Source organism: Passer montanus, unplaced genomic scaffold (genome assembly GCF_014805655.1).
Source record: "Passer montanus isolate IOZ18808 unplaced genomic scaffold, ASM1480565v1 scaffold10, whole genome shotgun sequence".
NCBI lineage: Eukaryota > Metazoa > Chordata > Aves > Passeriformes > Passeridae > Passer > Passer montanus.
Genome location: NW_024356505.1, coordinates 29,992,253 through 30,011,419, shown reverse-complemented (window position 1 = coordinate 30,011,419; position 19,167 = coordinate 29,992,253). Strand labels below are relative to the sequence as shown.

Genomic DNA, 19,167 nt, shown 5'->3' with positions numbered 1-19,167 from the left:
TTTGTCTCTTGGATTTGGAAAATAAGCCCAACCAAAAATAATTTTTGTTGTTTATTGGTTGATGTAATGAAGTGTTATCATAAAAGACTAGTTGCACTTTGTTCAGTGTCCAGCAACATTTTCTTTATTGAGTCTTATGATGAAATAGTGTTTCTCAAAGTTACTCACTCTGCAAATCAGAGTGGTGTTGTCCCTGAAGATGTTTAACATCTAGAGTTCAGGAGAGAACAAACTGAATGTCATTTTAGGGAGAAAAATTGTGTATTGTAGAACTGTCTGCAGGAAATGTGTGTGTTAATGCTGTATTTTCTGAACTGGCAAACTCAGCACTGCATAACTTCTTAAATCCAACAGGTAATAGAGTCTGATGAAGCATTAGATGATGAGGTACCAGATTCCCCTGGAGTGGAAAAACAAGACAAAGAGAAAGAAAATAAAGACTCTAAGAAACTTCGTTGTGAGTTGAAAATTTTCCATTAATTGATTCTAGCAAATGGCAGTTTTCATTTTCTGCATCTTCAGTATTATGTGTAAATAGGGAAGAATTCAAAAGGACTGCTAAAAATGAAACCACTGAAGTTTGGAAACAATCTTAATATAGTTCATTCTACTTCTTGATGCCACTTGGTAAATTTTCTTCCATGTTTTATTAATCATACTTCAAAAAAGGAAGAAGAAGAAAAGAAGTGTGAAATGTATTTAGCTCCTGTTGTATGACACATTTAAAACGGGGGAAAATAAGCAGTGGTGAAATTAATTCTTTTCAAAGTGTTGTCAAATGTACAGAAATAGTATCTGACTTACCAGGCAAACTGTTTTCTCTCCTTTCCTTCCAGGCTCTATATGTAATTTTCAAAAATGTACTTATTTCTTTCAAGATAGTTAACCTAACGAGAGGCAGGACTGGTTTTGAAACATAGCTGCATTTTTAAATTTCCACATCAATTCCATGTGTAAGCTACTGTTTAGTTGGCTTTGCAAGTTTTTGGTGACAGGGTTGTCTCTTGGTAGTTTGAGAAATGGATGGTATTTACAAGAAGTTCCAGGAAGTTAAGGAAAAAATTAGGGATGAGTTGCAAATTTGAGTAGGTTTTTTGCGTGTTGGAACATAAATTTTTTTTCTTTTAATGTTGGTTCCTTGGCTGATAAATGCAGTGTTGGTTCTGTGGGTAGTAATGGTAAATATGTTTCTCTTTTCAGCAGTGAAAGCACCCAGCAATATAGACTCCACAGATCAGAAAAAGACCAAAACGAAGCTCAAGAAGTTTCTTACACGGCGCCCTACATTACAAGCTGTCCGTGAAAAAGGCTACATTAAGGGTAAATGAACCTTTTTAACAAAGGACATAATTTGAAAAGCTGAATTTAGTAGTTCATGTGTAAAATGGGGTTAAAATGGTCTAGTTTCAGAGTAAAATACATGTGTATAGTTGGTTTAACAAAAGTCTTGGATGTATAGTGGAACTGGTGATTGCTGTACTTCTGAGTGCTGTTACTAGCCATTAAACTGCTCGGAGGATGCCTCTCCTTCGGCTCAGTGCTGGCCGAACTGCAGTGAAAACTGGGGGCCCAGGAGCCCGTTTGGACTTGGACTCTCTAGCTAAGAAGCACTGCATTCCACCCTTCCGAGCTGGAAATCCAGATATCTGACCCTCATTTGTGCAAACAGGGGAAAGAACAACCCGTTGGGTACAAAGCTGAGTGCGTGTGCTCACCCGTTTCAAAGGGTGTTGTAGTCCGTGTGGAACCAGACAATCATGTGCCATATCATAAGAAATGAAATATTTGGGAAAACCAGGATGAGGTTACACGAGTCTTTACTTAAACATCTTTTTCCCATAACCTTTTTTGAATGTTTACATTGTTTTAATTGTTTCACAAAGAGTGTTACATATACTCTTGAATCAAAGTTATGAAAGATTTCTTTTTGTCACACTTGTAGAAATTTGAGAGAACAGTATTTGCACAGGTTTAAGTTAATGTGTTTGTGTAAACTATTGACTTGGTACTCACTGTAAAACTTCATTTATTTATTTATTTGTATGCTTTAGCAGGACTTGTAGGTGGTGTTCTACTAGGGTCAAAATAGCATTTGGGTAGGCAAATACCAGACCAAATCCTACTGTGATTTGCCTCACCGCATACTTTTACAGGTGTGCTTCTGTTGCATGTGGCATTTGATATATTTGTGTATCTGCAAATATAATTTACTTGTAAATGATGGAAATTTTGTTTGGAATAAGGGAGCATTATTCCCAGACTTTGACATTTTGCTCTGCTTTACAACTTAGTATTCATGTCATGGCTCAGTGACGTAACTTCTGACCTTGGCAACAGTGAACACTAAGCCAAGTTTAATTTGTACATGTGCGTGCTAATGATTGGATTTTTAATAAAGGCATTAAGGAATGAGGAGTTTGTTTTTTATTTAAAAGCATGGTGTAAGTTTTAAAAGTTCGTTGGGCACTGTACAGCTTTACATTTAATGTATGAATGAAGAATACAGAAGTCTTCATTTAAAAGCCCAGTCTACTTTTGTGGCTGCTGCAGAACAAGCTTAGTAAATGGAAAGCTTGGCAAATCCAGTATGAGCAGAAAAACTAGTGAAAAGTTCTGGAAGAAAAAATCCACTTGAAGCAGCATGCACTAAGTGGAGAAGGAACTGTGTTAAAGTTTTGTTACACAGAAAATCAAAAGTACAGACATTACTTTTTAAGATGTGAAGAAAAAATACTCCTTCTGTATATGCTGAAATTATTGAAGTTGAAGGCAATTGTAGCAAATTACTTTGTTACATGCTACTATTTTCTTCTGCTACCTAATCTGCATTGCTTTACCTGCCACAGCTGCATGCTAGCCTGGCTTTCTGCTGCGTGGGCTTTTTCAATCCTTTGCTACTGATTCTGCTTATAAAGCTCGCTGCGTGAGTAGCTGCCACAGCACCGAGGTGGTGTGGACCACTGACCTTTATCACATCTAGCTAATAATGCCATTAAATGCCCATTTCCATACTATAAAATTGGTTTGGTGTGCTGTTTGGGTTTCCCAAAGCACTAGTCAAGATGCAAGAGTTGTTATCTACTGAAATTATTGAACATGAAAAATGGGCTACATGCTGTGCATGATGCAAATGCAAGAGCAGTCTCTCTTTTGCAGAAGCTCTGAAGTAAGATACAACAGATTCTGTGAAGATGGCCACTTATGTACCTAATTTAACAGAGTAAACAACAAACAACCCTTTCCTTTAAGAGTGGAATCTTTGCTTCTCTGTCACAAGACCCCATGTCACTCTCATGCATCTGAACAGAAGAGGCCATCTATTATTTGGGCAACTTTGGTGAAAGCCATAGAAATGGATCTATCAAATATTTTGGTGATAACAATCTGAGCAAGAAGAATTGACAAGCTGCTAAAATTCACTCAGACATCGCAAGATTCTCCTCTCTGTCCAAGCTAATTTTCATTTTTGCTCCACTTTATGATGGAAAATACTCCCCCTGGATTGTGCAGTTTTGAAAATAAGATTCAGATTTACCATTGCCCATAAATATCTGTATTTAGATTCTGACCTTGCAGCCAGGTTGCTAATGCATGGTCAGACTTGCATCCATTCAGAGCCCTGAGGTTGAAGTCGATAATTTACAGATTTGTGTCAGAACTTAAAAATGTCAGAAGACTCTACAATAAAGTAAATTAATATATAATGCTGTGTTAAACAGTGGGTGCAGTGAAAGATGACATTTTGCAGGGTTTTTTCCCAAGCAATGCCAAAAGCTTTCACTCCGGTTAAAGTTCATTATCTCTTTGAATTTTTAACAAAGATTGCAATAAATGCATGTTGAACTTGGGACAGGAATGGAGTGTAACAGGATGCATTTGAATCCATTGCATTTCTTATAACATTATTCATGAAATGACTCTTAGAAGTATCACCTGATGGATAAAGGATTTCAGTAGCAAAACTTCCTTTCTTGGAGGCTCACATTTGTGTAGCTGCTGACTCTCTTCTTACTGGGAGCTTTTCTCGCTGGGAGCTGCTGAGAACTCTTTTCAAAACTTTCCTATTTCCTCTCCAACGCTGCGACAATTGTATCCTGTAGACTTTGCCCTTTGTAGAGGTTTGTTTTAACCTGAACTAGTTCTGTCACTCGTGTCCTGTTCCACTGTAAATCAGTCTCTTTACTTGGTTCCAGATCAAGTTTTTGGTTCAAATCTCACCAGCTTGTGTCAAAGAGAAAACAGCACGGTGCCAAAGTTCGTGAAGCTGTGCATTGAGCATGTTGAGGAACATGGTATGGTTGAATTTTTTGTTTACAAATCTCTGTAGCTCATGATTCTTAATGTTTAACATTTTAATTTTAAAATGCTGTTGGTTTATTTGGGGAAGATAATCTGAAACTTGTATCTGGAGTTAGTATTGGGTTTTCAAGAGCGAGGACATAGGTGGGATCCAAAGTGGGGAGAGGGGAGGAAATTGTATGTCGGAGAAACTAATCTGCTTCAGTATATTTCAAACTGAGGAAAGGACAGGACAGCCTCCTGGCAGCAAGGCTCCTAAGGAAGAGGGATTACAAGAAGTAGTAGAAGAGCTCAGCTCATCAAGTTTTTTTTTTCAGATTAAAAGTGAGAGTATTGAAATGCAACTATTCATTTTTGGAAGGTTTAAGCATGCTAACAGTCACTTCTGTTAAAACTTCCTTGAAATGAACTTTTAGGAAAAAGTTCTGTTCCTGCTCTGTGTATGCACTGACTGCCAGAAGACCAGCCTGTTGGTTTGATGCCCTTCAGCCAGTTACATGAATTGCTATATTTTATGCAATTCTGGAGATTATCAGTATCCACATTGACTCAGTTTTTGTTTGCTTTGATTGAAAATATGTATTTCCTACCTAACAACTGAGAACACTTTGTTTGAAAGCTACATGTGACATTCTGGGTTTTCTGCTGTAAAGCACACCTTCACATTTTTGCTGAAAATTTGTTGGTTGTGACTCCAAACTTGGCTGTAGTCTCTGTGGGTTTTCTTGCCTGTTTCTTGCTGTTGTCTTTGCCTTATCTCTTGGAAAAGATGACTGAGAGGGGATTATGGAATCTCCATAATCATCATTCAGATATTTACCAGTCTGTTAATCTGAGAACAGTCCCTTGAGTATCAGGGTAAGTGTTACAGGGGAATACATGTGAATTCTAAGGCATCTTCCATGGGAACTTCATTTAGCCTGTAGTCCTCTTTGTCAATGCTTCTATCTTATGGCCTGGGAGGGGAGAAAAACTGCTTCTGTTGCATTACTCCAGTTTGACAAACTGCCACCTTGCTTGTGGCTGCAGGCTTCATTCCATTTGTGATCTGAAGACTGTGAGAAAGGGGTTATTTTTCTTTCTTCCTTTTTTTTTTTAAATTTTTTTTTATTTTAAAGGCAGGACTGCAGTGAAGATAGTGAAGTTTTCCTTTTTTAAATACCTGAGGGGAAGCTGACAGAAATGAACAGCTTTTTTTTCCTACCTCTCCAACTCTTCTTCCTTCTACCAATACACTTCAAATCAGTTCTTTCTGTAAAGGAATTTGGGGAAAAGGGATATGTCAGATGGTGCTGGTAACTGTGCTGTGTTGCATCAGACAAATCCTTGAGGAGCTACAGGGACTTGCAGGTATTCTGGCAACACGCACCCTGTCAGTGGCACTGACTCACCTGCTGCATCCAAGTGGCTTTGCAGATAAATTCTGTACTTCCTAATCACTGCTGAGTAACTGCAGTAGCAACTACAGAGACACAGTTTTCTTCTTTTCTGGTTGAGTGTGCAATCCTGTAAAGCCCTATAGGGCCAGCCCATTTTAGTTCTGTAGGCTGTTGGGTAACTCTGAGTGTGCATGTGCATCATTCCTTCTCCATGTGAACCTGGTCGCTTGACAACTTTGAGATGCTCTCTATGCATGACTTGATTGGGTTTTTCTTAACCATACATTAAAAATTGAACATTGTATCCACAAAATACCTGGTTAGTGCATGTTGGACTCCCATGTATTCCCTGCCCACCCACCAAAAGCATCTTAAACAAGACATCTGATCTCATTTGGGAAACTTGGAGCTGTTGCCTCATTACTACTTGAATAGGAAGTTTTAGAGATTACTTTGAGCTCGATGCTGCCAAACTTGTGTCAGCAAATTAAACCCCCTCTATTTCATATGCCCTGTCCATCAAAACAAGCTAGTTTAACTTTTTATTTCCTTGTTACAAGGTGGGTTTCCTTTGCTTCAGTTTTGCTGAGTAGATTTATACATATATAAGTTGTTAAAATGGATTTATCCCTTTGTTTCAGGATTAGATATTGATGGTTTATACAGAGTTAGTGGCAATCTTGCAGTGATACAGAAGCTGAGATTTGCAGTCAATCATGGTAAGCTTCCTCTAGTTATATTACAATGGCATATATTTTCAGATTGTTGAAGTCCATAGAAAGCTAAGGAAAAAGATTTCTCTGTAACTGTAGTATATCAGGATAAATGACTGTCATCCTCAAAGTAAAGTTACTTCAGAATTACAGAAGTGACTAAGTAACATACATTACATGAAAAACCCAATATTGTGGAGGTTTAGTTTCATGTGGACCATAGAGGCATTGCTAGAACAGAATTCTAAAAAAATATGGCAATGGAATTTGAGGAAGGGGAATTATTTCAAACGAAATAACTCACCACCTTATGGAAAAACAGTTAACATGTTAAGCTTTCATTAGCATGAAAATTGTAAGTTTATGGGTTTTTTTAGTGAGATTTGCTACTGCCTTTTAGTGGGGGGAGGGCTTAGCTCCTCTTCACTGTACTCTGTGTGTAAAACCCTTTCTTCTGGCAGTATCTTAGTGTAGCCCCTCCAGAATCTGACCTCTCATTTCCTGATTGACAGGATCTAACAGTAAATTTTGTGTTATGTCAGCAGCTCCTGTTCCCTTCTGGAAAATGCCCTAGGAGTAGGGGAACTGTATGTAGTGCAGTAGGCAGAGTTTAGCATCTCCATCTGCTGCTGCAGCTCTGTATCCCAGATTGGGATACGGAATGTGCTGAAGTAGAGCAAGTCTTCACTGCTTTGAAATCAATAAATACCGAAGAATGGTTGAGTTTATTAAACAAAAAAGAGCTTTTATAGTCGAAGTATTATTATTAATTATTTCTTTTTCTCTCTCAGATGAGAAGCTGGACTTGAATGACAGTAAATGGGAAGATATACATGTGATTACAGGAGCTCTAAAAATGTTCTTCAGAGAATTGCCAGAGCCACTGTTCACTTACAACCACTTCAATGACTTTGTCAATGCAATTAGTAAGTCTGTAGAACTTGTATATGGTGTTTGGATAAGTCCTGTGCAATTCTAAAAATTATTTTGGACATAAGAAGGATGATTTGGTTGTGAACAGGGTGACTTGTCTGGAATTTCCTGTCCGTGCTGCCGGGGCCGGCCGGGAGGTGGCAGTGTCCTATCTCGGATTAGCACTGCAAACCATGGCTTTCCTTCCCAGCCTCTTAAATCTTATGCTCAAGTTTTAAACAAAAATACTGAACTTTCGTTTCTCAACCTCACCCTTTTGCAGAGCAAGAACCAAGGCAGCGCGTCCCTGCTGTTAAAGATTTAATCAAACAGTTGCCAAAACCAAACCAGGACACGATGCAGGTACTCTTTAGGCACCTGAAAAGGTAAGTAACAGACAGAAGGAAGGGCTTTGTGTTGCTTATCCTTCCTTAGAGATAAAGAATCCAATTTAAAGTACCAAGTGAATGTTCTTACTGCATTTTTTTATATTGGACTTGATAACAGCATGCATCAGTCTGTTTGGATATGAGCTTGCAGAGCACCAGACTTGAGACAGTATGTTGCATAGTTGTGATGTTTGCTGCCAAGTCCTTTAGAGGGACTGTGAGAGGACCAAGAATGACATTTCAAAACAAAACTTTTTTCATAGAGAGGGGAATTACAGCAACAGTATGTCCTAATAGCAAGACTGCTCATTAAATAAATACTCTGAATAGCCATTTGCTTTGGGATGTGTCTTTTTCTGTCATCTTGTTGTCCTAACACTGATTAATCTCTTCTTGTGTACTGTTTTCTCTTTCAGAGTTGTAGAAAATGGAGAAAAGAACCGAATGACCTATCAAAGTATAGCAATAGTTTTTGGTCCAACCCTATTAAAACCAGAGAAAGAGACTGGTAACATAGCAGTCCACACAGTATACCAGAATCAGATTGTAGAGCTAATTCTGCTGGAATTGAATTCCATCTTTGGACGCTGACATTTTTCTTGGAGAAGAAACTGGAAGTGATGAGTTGGCAGCAGTACTCTATCAGAAGGAAAAGCTCTTGCTGTATATGATGTTTTATGTTTGTGGACCAAGCAGCAACTTGTTTTTTGCACTTTTAGGAAGGGGAGAAACAGGAGAAATGTTTGACCACTTTAATGCAAATTAAAGACCACACTTCAGATTTTTTTGAAAAGTTCAATATAAAAAATTAATTGAAAAGTTTGTAGTTTGCCTTTTTAAAGTATCATTGGAAAAATTTAATATAGGTTCATACACTGGATTTCTTGGAGAGTAAAACTAATAATCTCAGACTGGATAATCTGGAATTTAATCTCAAAATTCTTCCATATGATGGGAAAAGTCTACCATTTTTTCTGGTATGGAAAAATTCAGTGAAGTTACATCTTAAGCTTGTTTATTACAACCTACATAGATCTGTATGACACTTTTCCAAGGGGTTTCTGCATGCTGTGACTGTCCTAGACTTCTTGTGCTAACAGTTTGGTTTAGTTGTTCAAATCTAATTCTTCCCTTGATGTCTGCTGCCCTCTGTCCTTCTTTTTCTCCTGTTTTTCTGCTGTTGGGTTTTGTTTTGTTTGTTTCTTTTTTTGTTCTGTCTTTTTTTTTTTGTGGCGCTTTTTTGTTCGTTTGTTTTTTTTTGTTTGTTTGGTATTGGATTTTTTTTTTTACTTCTTTCTTTCTTCCTTTTTTTTTTCCTCAGCAGCCTCTCTGGAAGTTCTTTGCTGCTTCATAGAGCAGCACACTATTACACTATTTCAAACACTGAACTTGTAAGAATATCCAGCAGTGGTTATTTGTCGTGGGGCATAATAGAAGTGATATTTAATAAACATGTTCATTTTTTTCAGGGTATGTTCTGAGCTAAGTTTTGTGTTATACTGATCTGAAGCTAAAGTCCTAAGTAAATACCGACTGTAACACTGTATTGAGTTCTTGGTATGATGCTGTGGTAGTGGAAGTTCATTCTTGATGTAAATACAGGCTGTCCTTTTGATTCCTGTACATAAGTCAGTTCCTGTATAGTTTAGAACACTTTAGTCACACATTTCTAATCATGGGTAGATTAGCTACAGTAGCATAATGTTTCCAGTGGATGTCTGGGTTTCAGCAGGGAAACAGGTTATGGGGAGGGAGGGAGATCTAACTGTGTGCACTTTTAGATGTTAATTACATTTGCGGGCAAATAACTGTAATGCAAATGGTACTGGAGAAATACTGAGTGTGCTTGCTAAATTGTTAATGCACTACAAGAAGAGCCTTTTAGATTATTTAATATGTACAGGATACATTAGAAAAATGTATTATGAATTCTAACATCTGCAGATAGTGAAAGTCATGTTTTGATAGATAGATGTTTGATGGAATCCACTATGCTAAATTTAAGATTTTCTTTTTACATTAATGTAGAATAATTTGTAAAATTGGTTTTGAAAGATTTTGTTACAGGGAGCATGGTCTGCTGAAGATTTTTTTAAATGTATTTTTCTAGACTAACTGCTGTATCTGACATATTTGTTATGTCTAACCTGAATAAAGAAAACCAATAGTTCTTTTAGAGTTTACCATACCCACTTCAGACAACATGAGCCCCTTTTAAACAAAACCAATGTGTGTTACCCCTTAGCATGGATGGATACCACTTGTGACAAAGAGCTGTCACACTGGACTGAACTATGAATGCCTGCTTTATAACCTGACAGTTTTAGGAACTTCCCAGTCCCCTTCTTTAACAACTTGAATTCTAACATAAGCTTCAGAGAGGGCAGAAGTAATTTATGGATATAAATTTGCAGTCTTTAAAACACATCCCAGCTTGGAGCCCGCCGTACAGGAAACAGTTACGTTGAGGAGGGGATTGTGTCAGTAGCCTTGGGTCTGCTGTGTCCCTGTCACACACAGCCCTGGCTGGCAGCAGAGGGGACGTGCGGTGACACACTGAGCTGTAACCAGACTGATGGTACGAGAATTTCATGAGCATAGGGCTTGCATGAAAAGTTTTTGGAGATGAGCGAGACGATTAGTAACCTTGTGGCTTTCTCAGTGTCTTCTTGTGGTAATGGTGAAGTCTTGTGGTTTGTTGCAAAGCAACCTGGGTGAGAACTGTGAAAGCCCTGTCTCAGAGGTGTGTTGTCAGCCTCCCTCTGGGCTGTCACACTGAGCAGTGCTGAGCCTGTGCCCTAACCTACTGGAAAATATCGATTGAGTTGGAATCTGTGGCTGTACATTATTCAAACCCTGCCTTTGGCTGTAAGGGAGGAATTCCTGCTGCTACATGAGAGGGCTTGTTCACTGGTCACCTTTTGTTGTGAGTGTTACCTTTTTCAAAGGAAGAATGCCTTTTTAAAGCAATTTGATTATGAGGATGTCACACCTTTCCTTGTATTCCCAAAAAATAAAGCATTTTGTTATTACAATATCTAGTATGGTTTTGTGCAGTGAAGTTGTCTTAATATTCTATTTATTAGTTTGGAGAGGGGAGAGGATCCTTTTTAATTGGAAGAAGTGTAAGCAAACACTTGAGACATTCAGGAAGTCCAAGCTAATGGTACATTTGTTGTGACCAACATGAAACTGTGTATGTCACCACATTGGGTTTCTTCGGTGCTTGAAAGATCTTGTCTGGTTCCTGCAGTTAGCTTTCTTTTAAGTAATCAAGATGAGGGATCTGCACAAACACATCAGGGGAAAGCTATGTGTATCAGATGAAATAGTTAATTTTTTATATTCCTCAGTTCAGGCTCTATATCAGATTTGGTTCTGGTTTAAAATCAGTTTAAAGCCTGAATTTAATTTTTTTAGGACCATGACCACTCAAAGGATACTGAAGGGCCAACATTATGTATTGGTGCCAGCTGAAATTTTTGTTGCAGCGCTAGAGCTGTGTTCAGCTACACAGCAGTAGCACCAAGCAACTTTCAGCCATGCTTGATCTGTGCTGGTTACAGGTTTCTTCACTTTGAAGCTGGAAAGGGAAGTGGACACAAAAAGACAAGGTAAATATGCACAGTCATTTCACATAAACTAATTTTTTAAGTCGGAGTTGCATGCAGGAAGCTTTATTTACTTGCAAGTGGATAGTCCAGGCTCAGGAAAGCCTCCCTGTTTTCACAGAAATCCATGATAAATTCCCTTTGTACTGAACTCCCTGTATCCTGGCAAGCGAATCCTCGCCTTGCAGCATGAGAGAGAAGGGAGTTTATGGTTATAGGTAACACAGTATCAGTTTATTCCTCGGCTGAGCCCTGCCTTTTTTCCCCTTGAAGGGAACAGCTTTATTTAGCCCTAAAGTAGTGATATTTTCAGAATCAATTGGTTAATTCATAAGGCATAACGTAAGCCAGGCACAGCAGGGCATTCTGCCGGGCCCAGGGGGAGGGACAGCATGTCTGATGAGGCTGCCTGCAGCCGCTGGGGAGAGGAGAGCTCCTCTGAGGAATCTTAATTAGCCTCCACAATTGGGAAGTTTTGTGGGCAAGCAGCTGGTAGGACTGGATCAGGCCTTTACAAAAGTAGCCCTATGTGAATGTGGGGCTTAAATGAACATTCCCCCCCCTCTCCAGCTCCCCCAGCATTCTTGTAAACAGAGCACTTGTAAAACAAGCTCACACTGTGTAACAAACCTGCATGAAAGACATTCAGAGGGACTTGGCCTCTCAGTCCATTTTATTGCCTTGAGAATTAAATGGCAGCTCTAATATTAGTTTCCTACAACTTCCCCAAACAGATTCTAGTTTCTTAAGGTAGTCAGCTGCTACTTTAAAAAAATAAAAAATCTGTGTTGTGTTCAGCAAACTCAGAACGCAAAGTGGAACAAACTGGTATAGCATCTCTTTTATTTTTCATAAGATCTCATTTTATAGCTTATTACACTAAAATATAGTGGGCTGGGGAAGGGGAGAGAGACTCTGAGTGTGGGAATAAATAAATGCAGAACACTGAAGGCAACAAAGCAGGTGTGATGGACAAGCAAGATAGCAAAGAAACATTCACTCAGAACTGCAGGAATCCAGGCCAGAGACCTGGGAGAGAGCCAGGCTGCCAAGATTGTGGGATGGAGTTGCTTTTTATTTTTTCTTTTTCTTCCTTTGCGTGTCTTAAAATACAGATTAAGGCCTAGCTATGTTTTTTAATAATTTGTTCTGCAAACAGGTGGAGTTAAGTAACATTGCAAAGCAGCAATTCTCTGCCTTTCTCCATCTTTTCTGGAGTGGCTTCTATGTGTCAGCTCCTCAGGGATGCACTTGTGTCTGACTTCCCTGGACACAAGACCTGAGTGCTAATGGGAGTCAAGAACTATGTCCCTTCAACCAGCATCTGTGCAATACAAAAATAAACTTGTTCTCAGTTAGGCAATGTTGCTCTGGTGGCACTGGAGGGCCCCATCCAAGATCCAACCCTTGTGGCACCAGATCCTGAGAAACACAGGTGGTCCTGTCTGCTACAACCTCAGCACACCAGAAGAAACAAATGCATGAAGCTCAAAAGTGGGAGTATGCCAAAAAAATAAAGCTCCAAGCTAAACTATCTTCACAGCTAGTTTAGATCTGTTTGCACAGTACAAATCTGCTCAGAATAGCTTGTTAATTCATAATGTGAAAGAAACAGCTGTCCTCTAAAGAATTAAGTACTGTAATTAAAAGCTGTCATTTCTTATATCAGGCATTGGAAAATACATGTTAAACACTGGTCAGCCTGTCTAGTTCATCAAATGCTGCAGCCAAATGACTGGAATCAAAGCACTGGCAGTGTTTCCTGGCCACTGATGTGCCAGTGCTCTCTGCCTTTACCAAGAGGGTGATGCTGAGCTGGTGGTGGCTTGGTGGCTTCCTGCATGCAAGCGTCCAACTAGGTAGTTGTTCCAGTAAAGGAAGTAACTTACCTAGAAACAGAACTGAAAAATCACCTCTTTACAAGAAAACCTCTCCTGTCAGCCGGGGCTGGGCGGTGCTTGGGCTGCAGGGGCTTGGCCTGCGCAGTGCTCTCCTGCTGCTGCAGGGATGTTCTCCCCTGCACTGGGTGACTGAGTGCATCTTCTGTGGGTGCTGGCCTTGCCAGGCCTCTGCCAACACACACGTGTGAGCTGCTCACCTTCACGGCTTTCTTCTGTGAGGAAAAACTGAGACGTGGTTGTGCAAAAGGTGGTGCCCCTCCTCTGGCAGGTTGAAGGATGCCACTGCATTTCCTGCTATGACAAAGCTGTTTCAGAGCTGCAGTGCTGCTCTCACTGATACAGAGTCCTGCTCGGATCCAGCTCAGACCTTTTGCTTCCTTATTTGTACAAGTCTGGAGCCCTGGAATGTGCTGGGCTGTGCCCAGAGCGCTGCTTCCCTGGCGCAGCCTGAGGCACGGGCCACTCAGCCATAGACACTTCATCACAAAGCAGTGTAAAACCATGGGCTAGAGAATTAGAAAAATGTTCCTTTGCAGGTAATAGTTCCAGCAGGCTGTGTGCTGCTCCGTGTCGCAGAGTGCCTCTTCTGTGGTACTGCAGAAATGTACGTGAGCTGAGCAATCAGGTATTACATTTGGCACAGGACTGGAAGAAAGCAATGTGTTTCCATGCAACCTTTGAATCCCCGTCTGCATTGCTTGTGCAGGCTGAGCTGTCAGCCAGCTGCCAAGAGCACAGCACAATCTTCAGGTTTGCATTAAAACACTGCAGTTCTAGGCCAGGATCATTCTTGTTGCTTTCTTTTGCCCAAGCTTCCCAGCCTGCCCCATTCAAATGCATGAAAATTAATAACTTTCTGTCCACCTTTCCTATTTATGGAGTACAGCAGCTCTGTGCAGCAAGCCAAGTGCTCAGGGCCCTCGGGTACAGCTTCTTACCCTGTATATACACAATTTAGTTAAGAGGGGGAGAAGACAGCTTATTATAAACATTGAACAGTGGGCGGCATCATTAGCTTTTAAAAATCATAACTAACTCCCCAGGTGGTTGTCCTAATGTGTTCTGGGCTTTCTTTGCATCCCTGAGATTAAAGAAAGCCTGAGCACGTGAGGGCAGGATGCAGCACAGCCAAATGTTGAGTGCTGCTGTTGGTGGCACAGCAAATCCTGCTCTGCCAGCATCAGTCTCAGAGGGCAGAAGTGCTGCCCAGGTTGTACAAGGCAGAGGCTGGGGACTAGAGCCTTTCCTTCCTTCCTGCTGCCTTTCTCATTTGCTTGGTTGTGATCTAAGGCTCTTGGCATGTTGCAGGCCAGACATCATCATTGTAGCAGTCCTCCCGGGTTTTGGAGAATCTGTGAATGGAATTGGCAGTACCCTCCTGTTTAGCCATGGGCTTCCTTGTTCCTACTTGGCCATTCATGGTCTCTAGCAAATGAAAGCACTTCTTCTGGCCAAAGGCTTCCTTCCCATTTTTGTCCTAGAGGAACTCTGCTCAGTTGAGCAAACCTGTCTCATCCCCCATGGCAGCACTCACAGCCCTGCTGGTGTGCAAATCACTCTGCTTGACGTCTCCAGGGACATATCCTCGGCAGGAGAAAAGCTCACATTAACAGCTGATATATCAAAGTGCTCCAAAATGTACAAATCTACTCAGAAGTGTTGGCAAGGAGAACTGGCATTAATTATCAGGGAGCAAAGTGAAAACCATCATGGGCAGCTGCAGTGGGTCTGGGCAGAGGAGCTGTTTACTCTGACTCCTTTCCAGAACAACAAGTTTAGGTGATGTCAACACTCAGGTTGGTAACTGCAACTCTTGTTATCCTTGTGAACCAAAGCTTTTCTGAAGTGCCAGGGACCAGAGCACTGGCAGAGCACTGCTCTATAGGCTGGGCTGTGTGCAAGGGTAAGGGAGCCTGAAGCAGCACTGGCAAACCAGGGCACTGCAGGGGGACTGCACTAACCCCCAAAACCAGACTTTGGACAGGGAAGAAGAAGAAGAATGGCTTTCAGGAGCTGTCACCAAAGCAGCAGCCCTGGCTCACCCTGCTGTTGTCTCCCTAGAACACCCTGCAAAGCCTTGCAAACATCCTGGATGGGGCCAGGGCCACAAAATGGGAAAACCCTGGGGTTCCCCTTCCCTCCTCTTGTCAGTACCCTCCCCTCTGTGTCTCCCACAGTGGTCACCATGACAGCTGCCACGCTGTCCTGCCCTGCTCTGTAGCTTCCACAGGTCAGGTCACCTGGGCAGGAGCTGCCCCACCAGCCGTGCACTGGACAGACAAGGAAAAGCTGGAATTACCTTTCTGCTCATGGCATGAAGGTCAGCATTGAAGAACCATGTTGTTAGCTACCTTGTGGCAGCTGGAAGAGGTTTTGGACACAGAAACACCAAACACATCTAGCTTGGTTATTATTTTGAAGACAAAGCTTGTTGTGACAATGAACTATTTAACTTTGTAGCGGGTCTCAGCATCTTGCAATTATGTACGAAATTTAAGGCTCTGAACATTCAGAACCTTGATTAAAATAAAAATAAGGTACTAGCATATTTGGATTAGTTCAGCAGATTCGGCTGACAAATTAAAAGAATGAACAGAGGTGCTATTTATTACTATTTTATGTGAGCTAGTGATCAGCACTACACCTGCAACAGCAGGAAGAGCATGACAAAGCTGAACTTCCTGTCATTTACAGGAACCCATGAAAAGCCTTTAATTCAAACCCTGTAAAGCCATTCAGTGGTAGTTTGGGGTCTAGCAATGATTACCCCACAGTGCATTGCTGTGTGGAAGATACGGCCAATCCCCTTCCTGACAGAAATTCAAGGTCTGCAAAACAGAGCCTCCATTTCCCTTTTTATTCACAAAAAGTGGTCCCCAAACAAGTCACCAAACCCTGGGTGAACTTGAAAGAGCTGGAAATTATAACCCAGGGCAGAGCAGATGGTGCAGTCAAAGTGAGTGAGTTACTGCTCCTTTGATCCCACCATCTGGGCCCCCTCCCACCTGCCCTGCAAACAAACCCTGGGCAAAGTTGTTGCCCACCCCCAAAGCTCTGCTCCCACCAAGCTGCCCAGCATCTCAGAGTCTTGCACAAACACATTTTATAATTAAAGCACTGAAAAGAGAGGGAAGACACAATTAGGAGGACTCTGGTCCTCTTTTTGCAACCTTAACCCTGCTCCTGTTCAATCTGGCAGAACAGCACTGTCACCTTTCCCCAGGATAATGAACCTGGCTCTGCCAGACCCTTTGCTAGGGAGGTGAAATATCTAACAAATTCTGGCCCCTGTTACCCATTAAGCACAAATTGCTTCAGAATTGCCTTGACCTGATCACATTGGTCATCCTTGGTCCTGGGCATCATCCTCATTACATCTCCTCTGCAGAGCACACTTATGAATGCTGCCAGGCTGCAAAAAATTCCCTCTTCTCATCCTGTTTCTGGAGTCAGACACTGGATGCAGCTTCCCATGGGCAGGAGAGCTCCAGGCACAACAACCAGGGCAAAGTTTGGGTTGCCCTTACCATGATGGGCACAAGCAGGAGGCACGTCCTGGGCCAGGGTGGGCTGGATCCTCTGACCGAAGAGTCCCTGGAGAGGACAGGCAGTGCTTACAAGCACAGGGGCAAGTGGGTATTCCAGGAAAATTCCCAGGCCAAGTTCTTTCCTTGCCTGAGACCTCACACTCATTTCCTGTTTGTTTTGCTGTCCAATGGTTTGCTACAAGTAGAATGAAGGTCCCAGCTCAGTTTGTTAAAAATACCCACCCAGTTATCTGTTGGATCATATTTATCCTGTATTTTCCTGGTTGTAAGCAGTCCTGGAAGGTGCAGGACCACTCACCTCAGTGAAGGCAGCCAGTCTGGGAGTATGGTGTTTTATGGTCGCCTGCTTTCTCCCAAAAACTGCCATGTGAGGGCTCTGGTCTCCCTTTTAAGGGGTTTCATAGTCTTCCCTTAAAGCGTGCTGCGAGGTCTCTGGCACAGAGCAATCTGTTCACAGCATAATTATTCTCTGCTGAGGCCTCAGAGACCATGAGGCTCCTGACATTTTTCACTGCCTGGAGAGGGGTAATTTTTCATTGCTTTCCTGAGGACTCTTGTACTTTGCAACAGTAATGGAGCATCCAGCTACACCGAGCTGCAGCCCACAGTTTATTTTTATCTCTTGATGGGCATGAGCTGAAGGACTTCCAGCTAAGATCAGGAAAATGGGGAGGTATAAGCAAAGCTAGTAAGTACATAGAAGAAGCCCCTAGCAAACCACAGATTCTATCATGGTACATGGAACATGTTTTTGAAATTGTGTAGTAACAAGATATGCTTTACTAAATACCAAGTAAAAAGTAACAGGAGAGACTGGATGTTGAGTTACATTAAAATAAATAAACTCTGAAATACAATCAGCAGTATCATACATGCTTCTAACTTCATCTGTCCCCAGCAGAGATCCAGAGGCCAGGCCCAGCTGCAGCTGGTATGGGACTGTGTCAGCTGAGCTGCTGGTTGGGAAAGACATCACTTCATCTCTGGGATACACACTAAGGAAAAAAGAGCCCAGAAAAAGTTCTTTGGCAGGATCTGCACATCTCCAGCTAGTTATTGCATTTTTTCACATTGTATGTTTAAAAGAAAGCAACTGTAACATAAACCACTCTTGCAAGCAACTGGTAAAAAAACAACAAACCAAACAAAAAAAACCAAAAAAACCCAAAATAAAACAAAAAACCACAGAGCAGAAAAGGATTGAAATTATAGCTTCTATTTGAAGGGCCATTGCATGAAAGAAGTGTTTTCAAAACTTCTGAAATCTAACATCTAATTTAACTTAACAAAACAGATAAGCAACAATCTGCAAGTCTGAGAAATAAAAACATCTGAGTTTTGCCAAACCTTTGCAGTGGTTTTAATTTCAAGCTCTAAAAATGGAATTATTTCTGAGAGTGAAAATTTAAAGCAAAAATCAAACTCTCTTTACATTTTTTTTTTTTCGGTCATTCCCAGTGCTGCTGCTGAAGGGCAGCAGGCTGGGCTGCCTGCTCTGCCTTACAAAGAGTGTGGGGAGAGGGAGGAGGTACAAACAGGGCTGAGGACACTGCCCTGGGCAGGGCAAGTCCCTGCTCCTGAGACAACTGAAAGCCTTCGTGCCCTGCAATTACTTCTCTCTTGTATTAGACAGTCTGCACTTAGGTGACAGAGTAAAAGTCAGTTGAATTTCTTTGGCACAGTCCAGGGCAAAAATTAGGTTGATGCTGTTTGCTCCAGACAGGGTGGGTTTTTTCTTTTCTTTTCTATTCTTTTTAACCCAACCCTAAAATTCAAATTAGGCTCCAGCTCAAAGCCTTTACCACCAGGGCATGAATGCTAAATAGCCTGTTCCCAGTCCAATCTGTTCACTGCTTGGCTAATGATTATTCTCCATAGAAACCTCACCAGAGTCAGTTATTATTCTCTCCTCATGCACTTGTATCTCTCTTGTATTTATATAAGATTAAGTAGCCCTGTTAAGTTTTTACCTCTCTGATTGGAGCTTATTTTAACCTCAATTAAGCCATCAGCCCGGGTTTCTGAAGGCAGAGCAATAGCATAGCCATTATCATTCTCTCCACCTTTTGTATGAAAATGATGCTGAGGATTGGTTGCTTTGGGGGTTGCTCTGTGGCAGGTAACCAACGCCGAGAGTCGGGAGGATAAATGGTGCCAGACTCCCAGAGGTGCCGTGGCACTGTGTAATTATTGTTCCAGACAGCTGAAAGCAGCAGGGTTTCTGGTTCCCCTGCTTAGTTTCAGTCTGCCATGATTGCTGGCACAGAAAGATGCTGATTGTAAGTAAACATCAATTATGCCCTGCTACCCCACTGCTAACATTTCTGGGCTTGCAAGAAACAGAAGCACAGGGCTGTGCTTGGCTCCTCCTACCAAAAAAAACATCTATATGGATTTCAACTTCCAGATTTTTGT

General features: G+C 41.4%; 1 protein-coding gene across 10 annotated transcripts in view; it reads left to right on the top strand.

The window, feature by feature from the left end:
• The window catches only part of ARHGAP12 (Rho GTPase activating protein 12), a 69,814-nt gene extending 59,084 nt beyond the window's left edge, over positions 1 to 10,730 (top strand). For 7 of the 10 annotated variants that reach the window (XM_039707688.1, XM_039707678.1, XM_039707670.1 and 4 more), the window contains 7 exons: positions 355 to 457; positions 1,201 to 1,320; positions 4,194 to 4,292; positions 6,320 to 6,397; positions 7,183 to 7,317; positions 7,587 to 7,689; positions 8,109 to 10,730. In XM_039707688.1, the coding sequence (XP_039563622.1) occupies positions 355 to 457; positions 1,201 to 1,320; positions 4,194 to 4,292; positions 6,320 to 6,397; positions 7,183 to 7,317; positions 7,587 to 7,689; positions 8,109 to 8,283 (813 nt within the window). In that variant the 3' untranslated portion in view covers positions 8,284 to 10,730. Of the gene's footprint in view, positions 1 to 354; positions 458 to 1,200; positions 4,174 to 4,193; positions 4,293 to 5,417; positions 5,650 to 6,319; positions 6,398 to 7,182; positions 7,318 to 7,586; positions 7,690 to 8,108 lie in introns of those variants that run through there. The other 3 variants (XM_039707634.1, XR_005627288.1, XM_039707701.1) reach the window with 3 other exon arrangements.
• The last annotated feature ends 8,437 nt before the right edge of the window (positions 10,731 to 19,167 follow it).